The sequence below is a fragment of the Arvicola amphibius genome, chromosome 14, assembly GCF_903992535.2.
Source record: "Arvicola amphibius chromosome 14, mArvAmp1.2, whole genome shotgun sequence".
NCBI lineage: Eukaryota > Metazoa > Chordata > Mammalia > Rodentia > Cricetidae > Arvicola > Arvicola amphibius.
The window spans coordinates 31,367,106-31,387,210 of NC_052060.1; the positions used below are offsets into that span (position 1 = coordinate 31,367,106).

The 20,105-nt window shown below is 48.0% G+C and overlaps 1 protein-coding gene across 1 annotated transcript in view; it reads left to right on the forward strand.

Annotated features, from left to right (window-relative positions):
* Positions 1-431: 431 nt before the first annotated feature.
* Positions 432-20,105, forward strand: part of Bcar3 (BCAR3 adaptor protein, NSP family member) — a 105,658-nt gene continuing 85,984 nt past the window's right edge. The window contains exons 1-2 of the mRNA XM_038310748.1: positions 432-747; positions 6,601-6,928. Of these exons, the coding sequence (XP_038166676.1) occupies positions 6,612-6,928 (317 nt within the window). The 5' untranslated portion in view covers positions 432-747; positions 6,601-6,611. The remainder of the gene's footprint in view (positions 748-6,600; positions 6,929-20,105) is intronic.

The window sequence follows — 20,105 nt, forward strand, 5'->3', positions numbered from 1 at the left end:
GATGCGTTTCTGGACTCTGGTCCATTGGTCCTTTAGTCGTCTGTGTGTTTCTGTGGCTTTATAAATAGGTTTGAAAACTGCTAGTATGTGTAGCCCCACGAAGCCATATATGTACTGCGGGCACCCTCACCCACTGAACTTTCCATGCTCGCGTGTGGGAGTGATTGATTTGCCTGTTTCCAGGCTTATTCACTGTGGTTACCTCCGTCTTTGTCCCTTCAAAGCTCTTTAAATTGAAAGCCAGCCAGGTGTCTGCAGAGCCGCAGATCTGTTGGGTAATTAAATAACGCCGGCAAGGGGGAGGGCTGGATTAGGCGAGGCTTGCCGGTTGAGTGGGGTTCTCTATAGGAAGAGTTTGATCTACACTTAAAGTCTTGCTTCCCGGGGTAGACAACGGAGAGTCAAAACTTTCAAAGCCGGGGCCGAGGAGAGCCAGACGAGGTCACCGAATGTAAATGTCGCGGGGGTTCGGCCCAGCCCGGCGAATCGGCTGGGCGGGGTGGGGCCGCCAAGCCGCAAATCACCAGTTGAGGGCCAGAGAGCGCGGAGCGAGCTCAGAGCCGCGCTTGCCGCCGCCGGGCCGGGTGGGAGCCGGGCTGGAACCGCCCAGTGCAGCCAGCAGTCGCGCCGGTCTCTCGGCGGACGCCAGCGGACCATGAGCCGCCCGCGCTCCCGGAGCAGCTGCGGGGCGGTACGGGCAGAGCGGCGCTGAGCCGCCCTCCGGGACCCCGAGCGCTGTGCGGGGAGGTGAGTGTGCCCGATGCGGTCGTGCTCAGTATCCCGGGCTCCCTCGGTCGTCCTGGGTCTGCACTGGGAAGTTCTTTAGAGCGAAGTTAGGCTCGGGGAAGGGCGCAGCCCGCGTATTTTCCCCGAGTCCCCTTAGACTTGGCGTAGGAGTGGGGGTGGTCAAAGTGTGTGTATGGGGTGGGTGGTGAGACTTGTGCCCTCGGGGACGTCGAGTCCCGGAGCTCCCGGGAGTGGAGCGCCTGCCTGTGATGTGCTCCCAGCATCTCCACACTTTGGCTCCCGAATGTATCGTCCCGGGCGCTGGCCTCCTGACCCCTCCGGACCCCTTTACAGTCCTGTCCGGTTCTGCCCGAGGCCGGTCTAAGTTGGGGAGCTGAGGTGGCCCAGAGGACTCTGCTGGAAGCCGGAGTCTTTCTCCACTAATCTCTTGGGAAGTTTGCTAAGAAAGTGAAGGAGTCTGCCCTGTAACCGTTGACAACATCTCCCTCCCCTCGCCTTCCCTTTGTTGAGAAAGAATGAATAGTTGGTTGTGTGGCTCCCCTTGAGTCCCGGAGGGGAAGGCAAAGGAGGGAGGGACGGGTCGCAGCCCATCTTCCTTTGCCCGCCAAGTCTACTGCCACTTAAAAAGTTTGATCAGGTGTAGACACTCATTGAGGGCAACTGGCAGCGGCAGCCGGTGCTGTGGGACAGCGAGTCCCAGGACTAAGGTTTAAGAGTTGCTTGAGGCAAGGTGAAAAGGGTTTTGCCTACAGCAGTTAGGCAGGAAAAATAGAGCCTCGAGTTCAGAGATTCTTTTAAACCTTGAGTCTTATCTCCCAAGGTTCCACAGACCTCTCCAAGGCTAGTACATGGGCCCAGGGACGGTCAGTTTGGAAGTATATTGTCTCACTCCGTGTCCCCCCTGGTGGAGAGGAGATCCTGGAGGAGGCTCTACAGGGCCTAATGGGAAGGGTCCCCGGGAAGCCCACCCGCGAGGGTTCCAGGAAGCCGCCTGAGTATAAAGGATCGGTTTACCATGCCAAACGCGCCCTCAGTGCCCAACACCAACTCCCTCACAAGTGCTGTTAAAAACCCTGACTTTTCCAAGATGAGTAACCAAGACTTCAGTTCCTATTGATATAGAAAGAACTGCTTTGTCAGATGGGTGCTAATCTTAAGAACCTTGCCCTGTAAATCCTTCATTGTATTGCTTGAAATACAATCCGTGGAAGAATTATTCATACTTCAGTCATTTGGCTAGACTTCATAAGTTTGCCCTCGATTTGTAAAGCCAAGTGAAAGTTCTAAGTGGAGAAGCCAATCTAATCCGTGGGGTCGCCCCATCTGCCCTTGCTGTCTGGCTTTGCCGAGAAGATAGGGCCACTGATTTGAAGGGCAAACTGTCATGGTAAGGGCAGCTGAGGCAGGGGCATTCCCAGTTTGAAATATAAAAGTTCTTGAGGCCCTTTCCTGGGACTGCCACGTGTGAGTTCAACCTGAAAATATCCCATTTCAGAACCAGAGAAAAATCTAAACAAGCGGGCTGTGTGCCTTTGCCTCCACTTGCAAGATCATCAGGTTTTGCTGTGAGTGGGACCAAGCTCATTAGCTTTTCAAAGCTCGGTGGCTGGCCAGAGTCCGGCAGGCAGGCAGAGAGGCTGTTTGATGTGAGGGTCACTCATGGTCTCTCTATCAAGATGGGGCATCTGACCTTTGTGTGTGTTTCAGAATCTGGCAGTCGAAGGCAGATGGTCAAAGTCTTTGCTGGTGTTTGTTTGAAAGCATGCAGATGGTTCACTTGGTGTCCGTGCCCTTTTGGGTCTCTGTCCTCTTGACTCGGTGTGTTTACGTCTGTTCTAGGCTGAGACATCTCGCTCCTCGCCCTCCCCAGCTGCGGTGGGGACACAGTGACTGAGCTGTGCAGATACAGCCCCGGCCCTGTTTAGAGGAGATGTGTTTTGTTTGTTGTGCACCAAGGACTCCGTTAATACATGGTCGCATTTAATCTTCACAACAATCCATGAAGACAGGGTTGTTGGCACATTGAAGGAATGGCGACTGACTGTTAGTGGTGTAACGTGTCCCAGGCCTCATGGCTACTAAGGCAGAGGCAGGGCAGAGGTTTGATGTAGTAAATTCTGGCTCGGAGACTCAGGTTCTGAATCGTACCATTTTGATTTTCAAAGGCCAAATGGTACTTAAGAGTGTTTAGTGACTAGTGGCATCAACATAGAAATATCTGCAAGTAAAGAATATATGGAAGTCAGATTTAGAACTCTGTGGATCTGCTCTAGCTGCTTAGTCCTTGGCTTTTGCATTGGTTGGCCTGGAATCCTCCCGCTGCCTGGAACTTCCTTCAGATCTTTCCTTGCCTGGTCCCTTATCTTTTTGTCTTGGAGCTCCTGTCTTCAGCTCTTCAGAAAGGCCCTGCCAGACCGTCATATAAAGTTATCTTTCCCTCCAGCCAGCATCTTTTATCATTTCACTCTTGTTTTGTTTTGAATTCTTTGGAGTACTTAACACCTTGGGTATTGCCTGGCTCATTTTCTTGTTTATGTGGTTTGGTTGGACTCCCCACATCTCAATTGAGGCGTCTTGAGAGCAGAGGCTTATTATAGCTCATTCCTGGTGCACTGTAAGCCCTCACAAAAAAAAGAAATGAATGAATGAATGAACATGATTCTTCTGAACTTGGAAAATGAACGTGAACTACCAATGTTTGCTGTTGTTGTTAGCTTCCTCTATAAATTTTAACCTGGCAAGGTCAGGGATCATTTCTATATTGTTTTGTTTTGTCTTGAAGACGGAGCACAGTGTCAGCCATGTTTGAGGCCTTCCACCATTCGATTCTGTCACCCAGGAGGCAGTTTGAGTGAAAGGTACTGCCTGCCAAGGAGGACCCACAATGCCTTGCTTCTCAATCCTGGCTTCAGATTGGGCAATGCTGTGGAACTTTTAAAAAGTGCTGATGTTGGTGTCCTGCCCACAGAGATTCTCATTTTAGAATCTGGTCTGTGGTTGAGCCACACTGCGGATATTCCCTGTAGGATTCTTAGCATGCAGGCAGACTGAGCCCTGGTGTTTGCATCTTTGAACTCATTCTCTGCCTTAGTCCTGATAGGCTTAAGACAGCCATGGTGAGAAGTAGGATGCAATTCATGTTTTGTTGATTAGTCTTGGTAGTGTGGGAGATACTTTTGCATCCGTTGTCGTAGGGTAGGTGACACTATTAAGTGCTCTGGTCTATTCCCTTTGTGTTGATGGTTCCATCCGTTTCCATGTCTAGCGCGTACAGACTCTAACCTCCTTCCATGCTGAACTGTACCCTGGTGCCTCACACACAGCTCCAGTCGGTGCCCTCTGGCCTGGATCCCTTCTGAACCCACTTATGCTGTCGTATCATGCCATCCCCCTGCATGGCCATGGCTTTGCCTTTCTTCCTTCCAACTAGAGACCTTGAGCTTCTAATAATTCTTCCCTCTGTCCTGTCCTTTCTCTTGGCCACTTCCTGAGGTCAGACTCCTGCATTGTTCTTCCTGGTCCTCTGCCATCTGCCCCAGTGACAGCTTGGCTTCCTTTTCCCTTACCAGAATTAACCAGAGTCACCTACCGAGGTGCAGTCTGGATCCCTCCTGTTCAGGCCTTCCCTGGTGCTCACCAGTCAAGTCTAGACACTTTGGCAGAGCCCTTAAGATTCCACTCAAGCACAAGGCCTGCAGGGTACCCAGCGTATGGGGATGATTCATACCTGAATGGGTCTGGCAATACGGTGTCCTCTCAGAAGGCTTTTCCTGATAAGAGTGCTTCTGTCAAAGTTAACTGTTGTTCCTTCCAGCATGAGGGTCGCTGTTTGTGAGTTCTAGGTTGGGGTTCTCTGCCTCTTATAGAGAGTCCTACTTAAATGTTCATTGAATTAAAAATAGGAAAGGAAGATGTTGACAGACTTTGCTATCGGAGGATAAGTTGAGGTGGCGGATCTACTCAAGGGCATCATAGAACCTTCTAGTGCAATCTCAAACTGCAAACCCAACTTGGCTATGCAGAGAAGCCACCTGCCAAGGTCACCGGGGCTAAAATCACTTTTGCTCTTCTTGGCTCACGGGAATAGACATGATCAACAGTGCAGCCTTACACACGAAGACGGTTTGTGTGGTGCTAAGGGTGTGTGCTGTGTCTCGCTCCCCACCCCACCCCACCCCACCAGTTTCTTTAACACGATGCAGGCCTGTCAATGAAGAAGGAAGGTGCTGCTAGTTTGAACAGAGGGAGTTCACAACTGTGGGGTTGGAAATGGGGGTGGGGTGGGGGACTGTTGGTTGGTTTGCGTCACTAGCGGTCAGGTAGAGGGCTAGGGAATTTTGATTTCTTTTTTTAATAACAATGATTAACATTGAGTAAGTGTTGGCACTGTGCCAGGAACTGGCCAGGACTCCCCGCCCTGTTTATCTACATCCCCGTGAGCCAAGCCTTCTCTATGCGGTCTCACACGCAGCAGACAAGCTTCTGAATTATCAAGACTGGCAAAGAGCAGTGGACAGGGTTAGGGATATATCCTTGAGTATATTCTACGCAGCCCCCAGCACTCGTGAACTTTTCCCTGTGGCGTGTAGCGGTGGATTTGTGTGTCTTCGCATACAAAGTGTTTCCTCCGCAAACTCCTTTTGTCCCACTGCCACCTCCATGGGCTCACATAGCGGTTGATGGTGAAGTCAACAGTTCTGTAAGAGCCAGCCCGCAGGGGTACGATAGGGCAATTTTCACTCAAGGCTCTTCCTCTCCCTGACAATGGTGCTGCAAGCTTGGGAATGGGCTATGGAGGTCAGCTGTGCCGCGGTGATGAGCAGACCCTATGATGTCATAGGCATGGAGGATAGCTTACCCAGGGAATGGTTACAGTTTCTTGTAGGGCACCTGTTTGATTTGTATGTTGGCCTTGACAGATCTTGTGTTGGCCTTGACGGGTCTTGTGTTGGCCTTGACAGGTCTTGTATAATTTGACTTAGGTCAAAACCATAGTTTAGTTTGGCGCTCTAGTACCGTCCAAGGCAAGTGACTGCCAGGCATACCTGGGAGCGGTTGTTGGAGCTGGTGCTGTCCTCTCGCTGGTCAGTTTCCTCTGTGTCTGTGCCCTCCCTCCTTTCTCTTCTCTCTCCGCCTTCCCTTTCTCTTCTTCCCCGACTTTACATGCACCTGTTGGCATGGCTTGATCCTGCTAGTGGCTGGCAGGTTCCTGACTCCTCTTGGAAAGAATCCACAGGGTGTTACCACCTGCTGGCTTTCCGGTACAACCGATCATGCTGATGTATGGAAGAAAGAGCCACCCCTGACCCCTGACCCTGCCTTGGTTAACTGGAGTACACTGATTTATTTATAAGCATCGAGTCTTTGCCAGAAAAGCTGCCCTGTCATTGTGGGTAGCACAGTTTGGGTCTGGCACTGTAGATCCCAGCAGCTAAGGAATTCCAGCTAGCTCTGCCTGCCTTACCATTAGCAAGGTGGTGGAAATCAGGGTAGCCATTGTCTAAGAATTTGTCATATTTTTTCCTGGTATTTATTACCGAACCTACCAGTCCTTCCATAACAATCTTTTTTTCTTAATTGCATCCCCACATTTCAGTAATAGAAAGATAGTCCATATGACTCTAATAACTCATCTGTTTGGATTGGTTGCCCATCCAGCTGAATTTCCTACAGAATCCTGAAAGAGCGAGACAATGAACAAACTACCCATGCTTATGATGTTCCCCTAGTAATACCACCAGACATTATTTACCTTTTGATGTTTCTTAATTTTTCTCTAGTTTCTTCAATAAGCTTGAAGTTGATTCTTGTGGATATCTTAGCTTTATCCTCTCCTCTTTTTTCCCTCCTCAGCGTTGAGAATCATGGCTGCGGGAAAATTTGCCAGCCTTCCGAGAAACATGGTTGTGAATCACCAGTTCCCCTTGGCCTCGTCCATGGACCTTCTGAGCAGCAAGTCCCCTCTCGCTGAGCCTCGCACCGATGCGTATCAAGACGTGTCTATACATGGCACTCTTCCGCGGAAGAAGAAAGGCCCTCCTCCCATACGCTCCTGTGACGGTGCCAGTCACATGGGTACCCTTCCCCACTCCAAATCCCCATGGCAGAGTTCACCTCTGACCCGGGACGTCATCCAGGAAAACCCACCGCAAGACTGGAAAGGGGACACCTTCACCTTCAGGTAACTCCTGTCATTTTATGAGTGGAAATTATTTATCTAAAGGGCTTTCTGTTAAATCTATGCAGTGTATGAATCTCTCCTCCCTTTTCTTGCTTCCTTCTTCCTTCCGGTGTTAGAGCATCCGGGGCCTTGTGTACGTGAGGCCAGTGCTCTACTACTGAACTGCATCCCTAACTCAATGAACAATTTAACTTCTCTAAAGCTCTCCCTGCCCCTTAGCTGTTACCAACTGATACAGCCAGTCGTGTTTTGCCTTTCTCCCTGTCTCCCCTCCTCTGCTATCACTGAAGCAAATCTCATTTTCTAATAAACTTCTTTTATCTAAACATGTTTTTGTATGTGCCTGTTAAGGATAAGGATTCAGGTGTAAAGTGTAAACTTAAATATAACAACTTTAAAGGAATCATTTCTTCATATCACCTAATACTTGAGTTTTTTAAAAAAAAATCAAACTTGCTACATTAAGACTCTTGAAAGAAAACACATTAAAAAAATCATAGTATTGGATTAAATGACATCCATTTAATTCTGTAGCAATGCCAAGGCATATGTAAGCTAGGATCCGCACTTCCTTTAGCCGCCAATCTGACAAAATTAAATTCTGTGTGGCTGCATTGCCAGATCAGATCCACGGTATTGTTGGGGAAAGATTGATTTCTCTCTGCTGAGGCCAGGGTTCTGGGTAAGTAAGCATCACAGCTGTGAATGCTGCTTCTCTGGCTGGGTTCCTAGTGCCTAGGCTGTGATTGGCCCCTGCTGGTTAGAGCCAGTTTGGGAACTGTGCTCCTTTTCCTGTAGATCAGCAGCGTGGGATGTTATCAGGTAAAGAACAGGGCGGTGTCTTCCCTCTTCATTCTTGTCCAACCCTGTAGCAAAAAAAAAAAAATACCTCTGATCCAGACTTGTTTTATGGTTCCATCTATAGATTGAATACCTGTGTTCTTTGGAGTATATTGACTTTATACTCCCCAGGGTTTCCATGGGAAAATTCTCCCCAGTCCCACTGAGCACTTAAAGGGTTGGTCCAGCATTGAAGGTAGTCTAGCAGCCAAAGCATTGCAGTAATCAGCGTTTGTCCTCTTGCGTCTGAAGCCACGCCTTCTCTGAATTGCGATCAGATACGAGCAATCAAATAAGACAACTCAAGAGTATACCAAATGCTGTAGAAGAAATAGGTTGACATTCTGGCCTCCAGTGGACATAGGTAGTTATTGCTTTGTATTTGTAAAGGTCATTAAGGAGATGATTTTAGATCTAAGATGACTACTTAATGAAAAAGCTGACCTTGACATATGTAGGCTCTTCCAAAGGCAAGGAGTTGGAGCTCAGAGCAAGTTGGATGTATTCGCAACACCCCAAAATCTGGTGTGGCCTGTCACTGGAGTGGGAAAAGCTGAGAGGTGAGCAGTAGAGATTTTGGGTGGCTGGGGAGCGACAGACAAGACTGAAGCTTCAATTTTAATTTCATAATGTTTATAAGAGGAAAATAGGTGAAGGCCAGGTATTCTCCGTGGGCAGTGTCAGAAGGCCTTGAAGTGTTTTTAATCAGATCAGATGGTAATCCTGGGGAATGGAAAGCCCTGTGGTTTCCTAGCAGAGAGCCTGCAGACAGCCCACTGCTGAGATGAGCAAACACCCCAGGGCATTATTGTTATATATCCCCCCACCATCCAGTAGGCAGGATGAAGAAGATGACTGACAGAAGCAAGCACCAATCAATGTGAGGCTGCAAGATGCAGCTGCAGAACTGGCTGCTATGGTTAGCTAACTGGGAAGCACTTTTTTTTTTTTTTTTTTTTTTTTTTGCCTTATCTCTTCTTGAGCTCGCTATCTGCCATGTACCAGACACAGACGGTTCACAGAGCCACACCTCAAACCCGTGAGGTCCTCCCTGAGCAGATGCCAGCTCACACAGGGGAAAGCTAGAGCCCGGCTGCTGGGGAGGAGGGTAGGGGAGTCACTGCCTGTCTCCAGGAAGTCCTTCATAAACACCCAGGGTCCAAACTGCCAACCTGCCTGGCGTTCAAAGCTTTTTTATTTAAAAACCGACTTGGGCAGACGTCAGAGCACTGTAAAAGATCTTATCAGAGGGTGGACACAAGTCCCGAGTTTGAAGTCCCGGCTGCAGAGGAATTAACAGGTCTTGCCAACTTGGGGTTTGTGTATCGTTTACAGCCCCATTCATTTACGTTCATACCTTCTTTTCCTCACTCACAAAGTCTTATTATTTAACATAAAGACAAGAAGAACCAACTGTACATCCCACACAAATCACGGAGAGTGGGAAGGCCTCGTGGGTTGTGTGCCAAAGGCTCGTAAAGTCTGACCCGTTGAGACTCATTACCAAAGATCATTTTTCAACATTTTTTTTTTACATCTCCCCTTGATTTTTAAGAAGAGTTCAGAATACATATTTTTTTTTCTTCTTTTAAAAGTATTCCAGTCAGATTACGAGTGACCTCTAATCCTTGAAATAAACCGTGCTATGAGGGAAGATTCCATACAAGGGCGGTTAGAGGTGAGGAGCATGAATGAGAACCCGGAGTTCTGGAGAGGGAGGTTCTTATTCAAGTGGCCATGCCTGACTTCATCATGGCCCCAAATCACAAGTCTAGCGATGCTGGCAATTCAGACATGCCAAAGAGCTCTAAAGAGTTTTTTTTTTTTAGGTTTTTTTTTTTTTTTTTTTAACTGAGAATTGAAAGTTTTTAACTAAGAAGGGAGTATGTTGGAGTTGCCAAGGTGCCCAGTTATTATTGTGCTTGTTGCAGCTCCTTTTTGCTGTCATCCTCCGCCTGAGCTATACTTTATCACAGCCGTGTGTCTACGCCGAAACCTAGCACCAACAGGGTCCAGTGCTGTCTCACCTCCAAGTACCGTTGGGAGATAAGGGGACAACTTGTGGCAGATTTGCTGTTTGTACAGCAGACATGCTTAGCTTATTAATCATTGAACTGTAACCGTTATTGTAACTGAAAACGAATTGTACGTCCATCCCGTGGGAGGCCTTGAACAAAGTAGACAACCCCCCCCCTCCGTGACCCAAATGTTTAGTTATTAAACTGACATATCCACATATATCATATCCTCCCTTCTATAAATAAGCCATGGACAAAGAAAGCTATATAATATAAAAGGGCACTATTAATGTTCTTACATGTTATAGCTTTAAAATATCTTAAAGGGCCCGGTGGTGGTGGTGGTAAACACCTTTAATCCCAGCACTCGGAAAGGAGAGGCAGGTGGATCTCTGAGTTTGAAGCCAGCGTGGTCTACAGAGTCAGTTCCAGGACAGCTAGGGATACAGAGAAAAAAAAAAAAAAACCTGTCTCAAAGCCAAAACCAAAAAAACAATGAACTTAAAGGGTCTATCCGTATTCTTATGGGACAACCAAACTTGAATAAGGCATGACAGAAACCCCTCTCCTGCTCTTCCTCCCCATCTTGCTCTTCTTTCTCACCCTCTTCATCCTTTCCTTCCTCCTCCTCCTCCTCCTCTTGACACCACCACCATCATCATTGGGGAAGTGGGGCGGGAGCTTTTGAGGCACCTAAGCCTATATACCCTAGTGGATAACTGAATTTGGTGGAAAGGGTTGATGCTTGTTGGCCATTCCCCACACACTGGCTCCACTGCCTCCAAGAACAATGGCCACAGCTGTTGGCACCCCTAAACAGCTTGAATGGGAGATAGGAGTCTCCCATCTAACACTATAACACCTCAGACATGGGCTCTGGGGAGAATAGAGCCAAAGCGGCCAAGAATCAGAGGGCCATCCTGGAGAAGGGAGTTGGTCTTCTCTTTCGGAGACCATATCTCTTAGCTTTCCCGTTGTCTTGGCCAACCTTGGATATACATGTGCTTTTAAAAAGTGGCCAGAGCCAGAAGCCAGAGAGTTCTTAAGCCTGCGGTTTGATGTCACGGGGAGCCTTTGTTTCATAGGGACAGCCAGGCTTCACTAAGAGGCCGACAGACAGGATTTCCTCTTGACGTTAGCGTCATTTGCCTGGTGTCCCTTTGACTCATTTATCTTCAGGGTTAGATTTGTGTTTGAATCTAGAACCCTCCTCGAGTTGAGAGCAGACCAGTTCCTGCTGGGATGTCTGTGTAGCCAGGATAACTGAGAGATCGGTGCTTGGGCCCTTTTCCTGCCTGTGGGTATGTGGAGGAACACATTCCCGGGAACAGCTGTGAGGGGCTAATTCCTTCCACAACTTGTGCTGTGGGCACATGTGGCAGGACAATGTGGGGTTTCATTAGCTCACAGGAAGTGCTCTGACTGACTCGGCACAAGTGTTGTAACTGTCGTTGGACCGCAGAATCTGTGTAATTACTCCTGGTGAAAAGCCGGCAAGCTTTCCCAGGCAGTAAGAAACCCACCGCATCACCACATCGGATCTTTCGAGAGGGGGAGCTGGAGGATGAAGCCCATGATCCATGCCTACGTTCCTTTGAAAATCATCTCAAAGTCCTGACTCTGGGCTGTTGGTGCTGTTGCCTGGAACAATCTCAAGCAATGGCTTTCTCCTTGATGACACAAGATGTTGTCCCAGCCAGATACGCCAGCAAATCAGCCAGAAGGTCTGCAGGACAAGGAGCCACGTGCAGGTAGTCTATAGTTTATGCCTGTCACATCTGCTGCCACCTGCAAGTTGCAGACCTTCCATCTGCAGAGGAAACCTGGCTTTTGAGTTTTAAAAATGTATTGAGTAGCTGGATAGATGGCATTTAAAAGGCCCCCTTGTTGGGTGGTTAGGGTAACATTGGCTTTTCAATAGCTCTGAGCATAAGATTGCCTCTAGAAAAGGCAAGACACCAGTGGGCTGAGTTTTCCTGCCATTTGGAAGATCCTCCTTGATGTCCCAATGCAGCTGTTGTGGCTGGGCTGCTGGTTTCCCAGAAATTTTCTATGGCCTGGCCCTGGTAGTCCCTGGTGTGCTGAGGCTAGGAGCAGCCGGGTCAGAGGCGAACCTGTTCCCTATCTTACACTGCTTCTGTCTTGAAGGAGACCAGAGGAGCTGCCTGGAGGGCTACCAGCTGCCCCATGGTAGCCCTAAATCTTATCCTGACAAGGAACTGAGGGGCTGGGATCTGTGCATTCCCAGCTGCTTTGGGAGAAAGGAAAGGTTTTCTTTTTTCATTTTTTTCTACCGATTGTAAACCACAACCAAGAAAATGACCAGCAAGTGATACAATGCAGTCCTTGTCTAGCTGAACTTCTTAAGTCCCATCCCCTCCCCCCCCCCCCCCCCCAGGGCAGACCTGCTCTAACTCAGGCATTTTGCAGACTCCCCCATGCTATTTGGAAAGGGCCTTGCTTTAATCTTAGTAGTTTACCTCCCACAGAATCTGCTAAGGCTCACTGTAAATAGACCCGCAGCTATGCCAGCGAATCCGCCAGCCGTCCCAGTCTGGCCAGGATGCACCCTCTGGAGAAGTCATAGTCGCTTTTGTTCATTGGGAAAAAAAGATTGTCTTCCAGGGACCTGGGCTTGATGGCCCTCAGGTCACAGCCATTCTGTTTGTCATCACCCAGTCCTGGAAGCAGACTACCAAGGTCTCTCTTCTTAGGTGCCCCAAGACAAGCGCATGTTGTCCTGTTGAAGCATTGTGCAAGCTGTGGAGGCCTGAGGAACTGTCTAGCCTGTATAATCTACAGTTCCAGACTCATCTGCAAATAGAGATCAGGTTGGGGTGACTCTTACAGTCAAAATAACCCCTAACACAGAGGAGCTAGAGGCCTCAGTTCGGATCCAGGCTCTGCCTCTTAGGCAGAAAATTCTAAATTATAAAATTGGCTTGAAAATAGCCCACCCTAACGAGTGCTGTGATGTTTAACTGGTCCCCAAATAGGAAGGTGTCCCTAACTTTCACTAAGCTAAATCTGGGCCACCTGCTGAGAGTCTGCTTCCAGCAGGTAACCTCTTAGTTCTCACCTGGTCCCCAGTAGTCAATTCCTCAGCTGCTCAACTCTTCTGGGACACGTGACCTTGAGGATCCCGGGAAATTCATGTTGCTGGGACCTTCAAAGCTGCCAGGGATCTTGACACTGATACCAGGCCAGACCTGGTAGCTTCGGGACATTAGCACACTATTTTACTCTTTTCTGGATTACCACATTCTTATGGGGTAGCTCAAAGCAGGTATGGGGGAGGGGCTCAGGCCGGTCGGTTTCCTTCCTTCCTCCCGGAAGGCAGAGCAGGGAGGCTCCTAATCCCCCTGTGTAACCCGAGATCACGTTCTATGCTTGCAGCTACTGCAGGAGAAAGTTTCCCACGTGCTGATGGAGCCTGGCTAGGATTCTATTCTCTAGGTCTGCCCCATGGCAGTGTGCCTCAGCCAGCACGCTCATCCAGGGTGGTATCCACACACCATTGCCTTCATACACTAACCAGAGTCTTGCTGACCCCTAGAGACTGAAGCAGCCCCTGCCCAATTGTTCTGTAATTAATGTTAGTCTGTTGTTTGGTCTTCCATACATTTATTAAGTTGGTTTTATTTGAGGAATTGTGTTAGGTACCAGAGACCAGTGAAGAACTAAATAGAAGTGGCCCCTGTTCTTAGGGAGCACCCAGTTTAGGGGCCCTGGAACAAATGCATTGATAAATACAAAAGGAAGTATCAGGAAGATACCCTCAGAGGACCCTGACTTAGATTGGTGGTGACAGCTTCTCTGGGGGAGGGAACACTTGGAGATTAAAAACTTAAACACAACGTAAAACACGTCACTAGTAGTTTTTATGTTACTATGTATTGAAAGGGTGATATCTTCGAAATGGGTCAATAAAACATATTAAAATGAGCTCTTCCTATTGGTCTGTTCTTGATTATCAGGAGACTTGATCACCTGTGTGATTCTTGGTGCATTTCCATTGGACAGCAAGATGTGCCTGCGTTGGCAGCCACGCTTTGGCACAAAGAGTAATGGCTGTTTTCCCAACTATTAGACCGGCAGCCCCCTTGAGAATGGCTGTCAGCCCCAGAAGGCAGCTCTTCTGTCTTCATATCTGGTTAGGTGGAACTCTTTTTCTGAGTGGTCTCGACAGTCACTAAAATCTTAGCACTTTAATTCTGCCTTTGGTACTTGAGAAGAAGCCTTAGCAAATATGCTTTTAGAAGGGTGTGGGGAAGAGGGAAGGATGGGGGCAGGGTGAATGGGACAGGGCAGGACAGAGGGAGGACAGCTAGATACCAGCTAGACAATGCCTCTGCTGTCATCAAAGGTGCTGTGTTTGGGCTTCCACAGCCTGACGGGTCCCCGATGCCAGGACCGTGTGTGCCTGCCAAGAGACATGCTGGCCTTGATACGGCTTTTCTTGTTCTTACTCTGTTCAGTCTGGATCCCGCCAAGTTAAAATTTCAGCAGTGACCTTTAGCTAAATGCTGCCACTGGGGTTCCACTGGGCACGAGCTAACCCTGGGCCAGGTGGTTTACCAACCAGTACCTGCTTGCTATCAGTCTTGGATTCCCGGGTCAATTCACTGTAGTGGAGGAGACAAGAAACACAGATGGTGCTGTTGGAGTGCGGTGCCTCTTGCTGTTTTCTTTCTTTTGCTTTTTTACTCAGGCATTGCTACATTTTCATAGGAGCTAGACTGACTCAAGGAGGAATCTGCTCTTTGAGAGAGAAAGAAGCAGTTTTAGAAATACGCGCCCCCCCCACTTCACCTCCCTCCCCCCAGGAGGGACGTGTGTCCTCATCTCCAGCCTACGCAGATTCTCAAAGTGGAGAATGATGGTGACCCCGTGGACTCAGGCTCCATATGGGAAACTGTTAGCAAAACTAAAATAAAGCCCTTTGACCCAGAGAGAGGGAAAATAGCCAGGTGGTTCTTCCATTGAAGGATCTGTATAAAAGGTCACTTCCAGCCAGCATAAATCACGCTCCCCTACACACACATGCATGCACACACACACACACACACACACACACGCACGCACACACACGCACACACACGCATACACACACGCACTTCCAGAGCCCCTTCACGTTTTCATTCACAGTATGTTGACCCACCATCAGATGCGAGGCTTTTGTGCCAGGTCCTGGGGATTCGTAGAGAGGCCAGACCTTGTCCTCAGGAGTTCATAGGTCATGGAGAAAGATGCTGCTTTTGAACCATCTGATCTTCCCAGCACGATTATCTCTATCTTTGCATGCCCCTGACTTCCCACCCACCAGATAGCCCTGTGTACCACTCAGTTAATCCCTGACCTCTGACCTTACCACCTGTCCAGGTAACACACGAAAACACGGTGTAGAGGTATTACGTAGGTAATCTTTCCCTCGGGGCCTGCCCCTTCTGTGTTCCCATGGCCGCTATGGCGTCCCAGCCTTGAACCTCGACCACAGGAAAGGTCATGCAGCTAAGGATCCTAGTGGAGGGTGTCACTGGTCTGTGAGAGAGGCAGAGGGCAGAGCAAGCAGGACTGTGCAAAATGCCACGGGTAACAAAAGGGCTTTCACGAGGTATGGCGGAACAGTGAGATCACAGAGAGGAGGACCGTAGAGAAACCAAATTGTTGGACTTCTGCTCGGCTCACTGGAAATAACTGCTCTGATTGGGAAGGGGGTGAATGGGAAATGTGCAGGCAGAATTGTTGGCCTGGAGTGGGTAAGGCCAGGAGAAGAGGCCCAGAGATCACAGAGACTGAGAGAACAGGAGCTGAAGGCATGATAAGCCCTGCCACCATGGGGAATATTGGGCTGACAAACACCACCGGAAAGAATCTACATATAGTTTTTTTTCGTTTTTTTATACAGAAGGCAGGGAGTTAAAACTCATCTACAAAATGTGCTAAGGTTTAGAAACGGTGGGGTGTGTCTCTGGCAGCTGGGGTGAGCCAATGAGTAAGGTGGGAACAGTGGGAAGGGAGAGAGAGGTCGCGTTTTTTGTCGGGTGATTTTCCTCAGGGAGATGGTGGTGTCTGGTCTATGGAATGAAGACTTAGTGTTTGGGGTGACAAGTTGGAGATGTTCACATGTCTCAGGGGACTTCCTTTTCGTAAAGCCAGCAGGGCATTAATGAAAGCAAGCCCTATCTGGTTTCCAATGCTTTCTGTGTATAGTAATGTTAGGAAGGCACCATGCAAACATAGCTATTGGTACCATCTTTAGGGTGAGAGAGTCAGGCTCCATGGTGGCATATGAAGCCTGCAGAAGGCTGTGTCCTCAAGCCCATTTTTATCCATTTAAAAAGTCCAATTAGACGATAATATTGGCATAGCAATCTCCTGGGTGCCCGATGTGAATCTTGGAGACTTAAGAAGGATGTCCCCTGACAAATAAGAGCCATAGAAAAGGATGTCGGATTCTGAAACAACACACCAAATTTAATTAAATCAAGTGTTATAGGGAGAGACAAAGACTTACACTGGATGTCCAAAAACACTAATTACAAAGTAAAAATATGGGATCCAGATTAACTGCTCTCCATGAGAAATATCCTAGGGGTTGGATCGCTGTGGCCTCAGAATGAGTCAGTGCTATGCTATGGTTGTCAGAGAAAATTACTGTGATTTTAGGGGCATCAATTGAAGCTCAATATTCAGACCAAGGGAGGTCGTCACACTTGACTGCGCTGATCACATATGGTGGACGGTTTGAACTCTGACCTAAGAAATGCAGGATGATTCCTTCTCCCCAGAGCTTCATGGCTTTCTGCCGGGAAGGCCTGTTGATTTAGTCTTCATGGAATCCTGGTGTCACGAGATAATTCTGGCATCACGTGTTAACCCTGTGAGCATTAGAAAGTCCTCATGTTGGTCCGGTCCACAGCTGGTGATACGCACGGTGTCATCATCAGCAAACATGTCGAGATACAGAAGAATGTCTCTCTTCTCACTTGTTTTTACAAGCTGATGTGGCAAAGATATCTTCCTAAGTCTGTGTCCAAAGTGTTCTGGTCCTTGTGCCAACAGCTACATACCCTTTAAAGTTAGCAAAGGCGAAGTCAGACCGTATTTCCCAGTACCATTAATATTTCCCAGTATAACTGATCTCAGTATCAGAAAAAAGAAACCTTGTCCATCTGGGCACGGCTAATATTTCCCCTAAGATGTCATTACTTTGCTCACTGGCTCAGTCCTGGGTTTTGTTTCTCTTGTTGAGAGAGTTGCTATCTAGTCCAAGCTGGCCTTGAACTCATGACCCTCCTTCCTCGGCCTCCCAAGTGCTGGGATTACAGGTGCATACCATGCGCAGCACCTGCCTTTCGCAAAACATCTGTTTCTCCTTATTTTCCCTGCCAACAGATGGAAATTGTCCCATGGTGAACCCTATCCTCTGGGTTACCGTCCCGGTTAACTTCCTCCCTGGCATTTCAAGCATGTCCAGAGATTTTCGTGTTCAGCAGGGGCGCCCAGCCTGTCGACATCCCTTCAGAAGCATCTGGTCTGTGGTGTGGGAAGTGAGGCAGCTCTCTGGCCTTGGGGATGGATATTCTATGGCTGACGGAGCTATCTGAGGCTGTCACTGTTCAGTCCCAGATCTGTGGCCCAACAATCTTAATGGTTAGACTCCTCAACCTATGAACGCTCTTCATCTGATATTATCTTCCCCTTGGTGAACCCACTGAGTGCGAGGAAAGAGAAGGTTTCGGGTCCAGGTCTTCTGCACAGCGCAGGCCACACATCTACACACTCATACACACAAACCAACATTTATCGAGCAGCCCTGCCCTAAAGCTGCAAAGATGGCGAGGATATGGAGCCTGTGCTCAGTGTTTCCACAGTCCAGGGAGAGAAACAGGGCACACGGTGTATATTCCAGTTAGTCTTACCCTAAAACTTTAGGATTTGGGGCCGCAGAGACGGCTCACTGGCTTAGAGCACTTGTTGCTCTTCGAGAGGACACAGGTTTGCTTCCCAACATCCACATGGGGGCCCACAGCCGTCTGTGACCCCAATACCAGGGGATCCGATGTTCGCTTCTGACCTCTGTGGGCTCCAGGCTTGCATGTGGCGCACAAACATACATGACGCAAACACTCATACACATGAAATAAATACATCTAAAAGATTAAAAACTTCCTGACTCATAAGAAAGGTGAGCTGAGACGCTACTGATTCTTTGAGCTGTGGCTGTGATGGAGCACAGAAAAGAGTGGTCACATTATGTTTTCTGGGGACAAATGTTAATAAGTTGGAGAATCGAGGCTTGCTGATTCAGAGAATTTGGATTTGTTGGAGTTATAAAGAGATAAGGCTGGCAGCATAGACAGAGACCCTGAACTGCAGATAACTTATTTTTTTTTATTTTTATTTTTTTGTTTTTACGAGACAGGGTTTCCCTGTAGTTTCTAGAGCCTGTCCTCTTGTAGACCAGGCTGGCCTCGAACTCAGAGATCCGCCTGCCTCTGCCTCCCGAGTGCTGGGATTAAAGGCATGCGCCACCACCGCCCGGTTCCGCAGATAACTTCTAATGGAATAGAAAAGAAGATGTCGAACTTTTCTGTACATTAACCTTCTCTAATTAAACATTAGAATTAAATATATAGTGACATGTAATATATGATTCTAATAGAGTGGAGGGAAGATTAGTAGGTTAGAGTCTGCCGCTGTCTCTCCATTCCTCTCTTCCCAGCCAAGATCTGGAGAGGTCAGTAGAGTTTCAGGTGGAGAACAGAGATTCTAAGGTGCTGAAGCCACCAAGTTACCAGTGGGAAGCAAGCTTTGTCTTGGTTGTTGGGTCCCTCTTCCTGGTTTTTGAAGCATGCCCTGGTGCAAGGGTTGGTTAAGAAAATAATTGGTAGATTCCAGGTTTGCAAGGTCAGTCCTTTTGGGAGCCCAGTACTTTAGGTACACAGACTCAGCTACTGGCCACACTTGGTAAATCTTCGTGTACTACGGTTCCACCCGGTGTTCTAGGAATGAGTGAATTTTGGGAACAATGAGCCACCCACAAAGCAAGGATTCTACCTCAGATACCACCTGCTGGCTCCTGCCCTCAGGAAGCTTTAATTCTAAGATTTCATGTAGTACTTGAATATCTAGATCCTTGCCCTACTTCCAAGATCTTTGTAGATTTTCTTTGGCTTCTGTGCAGACAGTAATGTAGTACTTTCCTCATAACCCTGACAAAGGATTTGGCAGAAACACCTAAAGGGGGGAAGGTTATTGGCTCATGGCTGGGGACAGAGGGTTCTGTCTACCAGGATGGGGAAAGCATAACCCAGCATTTGCAGCAGTGGGAACTTGTGGCCCTGGGTTTTCTGCAAAGGCTTGCTGTAACATGGGGGCCTGCTTGTTGGGGTTTATGTCCTGCCCAGTTCCCACAGCTGTTTGGCCCCAAAGAAACTACCCAGAGATCTATATTAATTATAAACTGATTGGCCCATTATCTCAGGCTTCTTATTAACTCTTGTAACTTATATTAACCTATTATCCTTATCTATGCTAGCCACATGGCTCAGTACCTTTTTCAGCAGGGCAGATCACATCCTGCTTCTTCAGTGTCTGAGATAGGACTGCAGAAAGAGTTTCCTTCTTCCCAGAATTCTCCTGTTTTCATTGCCCCGCCTCTACTTCCTGTCTGGTTGTCCCGCCTCTACTTCCTGCCTGGCTATTGGCCAATCAGTGTTTATTTAAAACATGATTGACAGAATACAGACAATTCTCCCACACCAGCTTGCCTCCAGAAGCCTACTTCTGCCAGTCAGGTCCTAGCACCTAAAGGTTCCACAGCTGTTCAGTATGCAAACCATGAGCCTGTGGGGGAACATTTCCCATTCATATCCTGACATCGTCTATGAATTGTGACAGTTTGAGTCTCCCTTTGCCAGCTTCTGCACCTTTATTTTTCTTTGCTTATTTAGCTATATAGTCTAAGGCCTGCAAGACTAGGGTAGACAGAAGCAGTAACTGGGATGTCTTTCCCTTGTTTCCGATTGGTTGATGCCATGATTGACTGATCCTACTAATACTTCTAATGCTTTATAAGTGAGACTGATGCTTGCTGATGGAAACCTTTCATCAAATCTCCGATGCCATGAAATGATGATTTTAAAAAGTATATTCCCAATCAACTGGGTGTCCCGAATTATTTTTCTCTTTCAATACGTGAATGTGGCAAGTTGTATGACTAGAACTTCTCATATTAAATTGACAAAATCCCTGGAGCAAATCTAACTTGATTGTATTTTTCGTGCGCTCTTAGCTTTGGTTTGTCAGTATTT